This window comes from Condylura cristata, unplaced genomic scaffold (genome assembly GCF_000260355.1).
Source record: "Condylura cristata isolate star-nosed mole 26May11 unplaced genomic scaffold, ConCri1.0 scaffold00029, whole genome shotgun sequence".
Taxonomy (NCBI): domain Eukaryota; kingdom Metazoa; phylum Chordata; class Mammalia; order Eulipotyphla; family Talpidae; genus Condylura; species Condylura cristata.
This window is the reverse complement of record NW_004567130.1, coordinates 20,488,716-20,492,573: the sequence shown is the minus strand read 5'-3', so window position 1 is coordinate 20,492,573 and position 3,858 is coordinate 20,488,716. Positions and strand designations below refer to the sequence as shown.

The following is a 3,858-nucleotide window of genomic DNA, read 5'->3' as shown; positions in this document are numbered from 1 at the left end:
GGGGAGCCGGGGCGCGTGTGGGCACCTGGAAGCGGCCGGGCAGCCCGCCGGCGGAGCCGTGGGGGACACACTGTGGCCGCAGAGCCACGGCCAAAAGCAGCCGCCTCGAAGTGTCTTTCCCCAGCCCAGCAGTAGCCGAGCCCACACGTCTGAGCACCACGCCGGCGTCTGGCCGGGGCCCGTGGACACGGCTGCTGCGTGCGCTGGCCCCAGGCCGGCCCGCCACGTGAGCCCGCGGGGTCTCCTCCCTCCCCGCCGTGTCCCCGCCAGCCAGCAGGCAGGCGGGTGGGCTTCCCTCGGGGGCCACCCGATGCCCACGTTTTGAGCTGTGCGCCCCCGACGCCCACATTTTGAGGTGTGCGAGGCCCCAGCAGGGCGGGAGAGGGGTGTCCCGGGTGCGGGCTCGCCCCAGTTTCGTTCTCTAGCTGTTAAGCTGGAGTGGGGCTAATCTGACGGCACACGGAGAATAACCCACTGCAGGGGCCCCCCGACCGTTCCTGCGTACTTGCAGCTTAATCTGAAGAGCAGATGCAGACTTTGCGGTTTTGTCTTGCCGTGGCCACGCGTGGTTTAGTGTTAGCGACTGAGTGGCGGTGCGTGTGGATTTCCTTTCCAGCACGTGAATGTGAAGTTTGGGTACTGACAGACTCCAGTGTGCAATAAATGCCCCGTCTCTGTCACCGAGGATGAGCCTCCGCCCCGCGCTGCTTCCTGCGCCCCGCAGGCGGCGTCCGGGACGGTCCCGGGCGGTTCTAGCCTCCTCCCCGGGGCTGCGCCAGGCCCCTGGCTGCCCCTGGCCGCCTCTCCGGCATCTGGGGCCCTGGCGAGGGGCCGCGGCCAGGAGAAGGCTCTCCTGCCCCTCCTGCTCGGTCTCACCAAGGGCCGCGTAAGCGCCAGGTTGCACGGGAGCTGGGAGGACGCCGGGCCCAGCAGGCCTCTCGGGCCTGGGAGGAGGCTCCGATGGCACAGGTGTTGCGTGATTTTCCGTTTCTGAGGCAGTTTCGTCCGTGTAGACTCTGTTGTGTTTATTCACTTGGTGCTTGATCGGTTTGCACTTTGGACACGTCCCGGGCCCCTGGCCGGGCCTGGCTCGGGCGGCGGCGCAGCCTGAGCCCAGTCTAGGTAGAGGAAGAGCTCTGCGCGCCTCTCCGGAGGCAGACGCGGGCGGGAACAGTCCTGCGGCTCGCGCCTCCAGCGCCCTTCCGCTGGCCCTGTGCTGAGATGGGAGCTGCTTTGCGTTTCGGCTCTCAGCTCACCGCACTCGGCTTCGCTGCCGCCCGCGGCCCGCGCTGAGGGCGGCCGCCCCGGCCCCGGCGGCAGGCTTCTCCCAGCCCGGCCTCGCTGTCCCTGGTCCTTTGCTTCCCACCCAAAGACGCCGCAGCTGCCCCCTCGTGGACGCCTCCCGCCGGCCCGCTCGGCTCCTACCTCCTCGGCTGAGTTTGGTCCGTTGACCTTCGCCAGTGACATTGCAGTAGCAGCCAGATTCGCCCCCGACTCCCCTTAAAGGCACTTTATGTCCCCCCCTTTCTTCCCTATCTAATTTGATTTTCACAAAACGTTGGAAAGATAATCATCAAGGGCTTCGCTTCTTTCTTAGAGCCGAGCTAGCTTGAGTCAGTCTCTGTGCCTGCAACAAAAAGAAAATAGAATGGGTTGAGTTCTCTGAGGAGTTTTGTTTTTCTACTGATACCGCTATATTTTTTTAAGGCAATGTCACTTTGCTTTGTTTACAAATATATTGAATATCTGTCAAGATTTACTATTTTGTTATTGCCCTTTGTGAATTTCCTTGCCTATTTTACCTGCTTGCTCTTTCGGATAAAATTTGTTATTTTATTAATGTTGCCAAAAATCATAAGTAGGATAGCAATTACAGGAATAAAACGTTTTTCTGAAAGCCGTCTCCGTGTATTACCTTTCTGCCTTACCTAATTCTTCCTAATTCTTTCACGGTAGCAGAGAAATCTCAAAGGGGAGGCCCCGGGGTGCTACAGAGTATTCTCCCTGCCTGATTTTGTGGGGGGTGGCATAGCAGAGCCAGGTGTGGGCCGGAGGTGGGCGCCGAGAGACAGCGGGGAGCAGAACAGGCCGATCTACTGAGAGCCACTGCTGAGGGGCAGCGGGAGCCAGGAGGGGCCTGGGGTGCCCTGGGGTCCCTCGGGCTGGACTGGGCCCCGAGGCCACCGGGGCCTTTTAACTGGCTGAATTAACCACCGTTGGTGGCCAGGGGGAGGGGGCATCACCCAGGCGGTGAACGGCTGGGGATTTGTGCCGCCCTCGGCCGGCATCGGGGCCCAGGAGCCTTCCCAGCCGCTGGCACAGGTCGGTCTCCGTCGACCCACGCCCGTCCCTTCAGGTGCCTCCTGGGCTGGGCGAGGAGGCCGGGCAGGTGGGGCATAAGCCACAGCGTGGGTGCTGTGGGTGCTGGGCGGGCGGTGCCCTTGCCACGCCCCCACTCCCCAGTCTCTCGAACTCGCCCTTCCTCCTGGCTTGCGGGGGCCTCTGCCCGCTCCTCTGGTTCCTCCAGAAGGCGCCGGGGCCGTGTGGGGGTTTCAGGCCTCCACAGCCCTGCTCGGAGCCAGCCCTGCCTGACCGGGCATTTTTCCACAAGAGCACGGGAAACTGGGTGTTTTATGGGGAACGTTACCCTCTCTGCTCTCTGCACACACGGCTCTCACTGACCCAGAACACCGGCCTCAGCTTCCCCCACCCAATAAAAACAAACAGTTCAGGGAGAAGGAACTAATTTTTCCGCAAACTGAGGCGGGCAGCAGACCCCTGCCTGAAAGACCGGCAGCCTGCTCTGGCAGGATGCAGGGTGTTTACCCAAAGGAGTCAAAAAACGGGGGCCCCGGGGCGGCGGCCAGGGCCAGCATGTCCCCCTGAGGCAAGCATAGAGACTCCCGGTGGGCACCAGCTGTTACAGCTGCTGTCTGGGCGGGGAGAGCCTGTGCTTGGGGCTCTGTGCCCTGTGGGTTTCTCTCATACTGAGATGCTGGCAGAAGCCATTGAACCGATGAGTTTGGGGGCCCAGAGCACCCCTCACTCTGCTGACAGTGCCGCTGTGTTCACATTTTGCCTTTCCACAAAACGGAATTCTCTGTTCTCGGTTCTAACGACCAAGGCTTTGCCATTAAAGGTAATAAACGCATCGGGTAGCCAAGTTCTGCCACCGGAATAACCGGGGTGCTTGGTTCCTCTGGGGGGCTGACGCGGCTGCAAAGCCCGTGCTCGGCACTCCCGGTTTCCGCCCCGCACCCCGGCATCCACAAGCTGCCTCCATCGCTGTGTGCTGATGAAAGGGGACACCCGCAGGGTTCTTTCTCAGAGAGCCCAAGCACCCCGCACTCCGAGCCTCCCCATCTGCACCCCAACAATTCCCGTTGCATTCCTCAGGTCAAGCTGGCAGAGCGGGTGTAGAGCTGGCCCACCCATTCAGAGGAGGCAGACACCCACCCCAGAAAACCCTCAGATAAGGAGGGTCTCAACGCGTGCGTGACCCTTTCCTGTAGGAGAAGCTCGCAAGGCTGGTGCGGACAGGAGCCCTGAAAATATCGCAGCTCGTGAGCCTGGACCACCCGGCTCAAGGCTGCGCCCCTCGCTGCTGACAGACTGCCGCAGCCCCTCAGGCTCCCCGGGCTCCACACAGCGGCACTGCAGAGACCAGTTCCTGGCCCCGCCTCCCCGCAGGCCCGGGGCGCCGGACGCGGAGGCGCCCTCACAGCCCTGGCGGCGGTCAGGGCCGCTCAGCTGCCCGAGAAGCGGTCAGGGGCCCTGGGGGAGAAGCGGTCAGGGGCCCTGGGGGCGCCTGCTGCTCCCCTGGCCGTTGCTTGGGGCGTCTGGCAGCTGTCGGCGCCC

At 63.0% G+C, this 3,858-nt stretch overlaps 2 protein-coding genes across 2 annotated transcripts in view; one reads left to right on the top strand and one right to left on the bottom strand.

The window, feature by feature from the left end:
* LOC101624203 (zinc finger protein 280B) overlaps nucleotides 1-1,504 on the top strand; it is a 9,648-nt gene extending 8,144 nt beyond the window's left edge. The window contains exon 6 of the mRNA XM_012730856.1: nucleotides 1,373-1,504. Within this exon, the coding sequence (XP_012586310.1) occupies nucleotides 1,373-1,504 (132 nt within the window). The remainder of the gene's footprint in view (nucleotides 1-1,372) is intronic.
* Nucleotides 1,505-2,822: 1,318 nt separating this feature from the next.
* LOC101623744 overlaps nucleotides 2,823-3,858 on the bottom strand; it is a 6,718-nt gene continuing 5,682 nt past the window's right edge. Inside the window, exons 4-5 of the mRNA XM_004690744.2 lie at nucleotides 3,610-3,750; nucleotides 2,823-2,882 (exon numbers count right to left, since the gene is read on the bottom strand). Of these exons, the coding sequence (XP_004690801.2) occupies nucleotides 2,823-2,882; nucleotides 3,610-3,750 (201 nt within the window). The remainder of the gene's footprint in view (nucleotides 2,883-3,609; nucleotides 3,751-3,858) is intronic.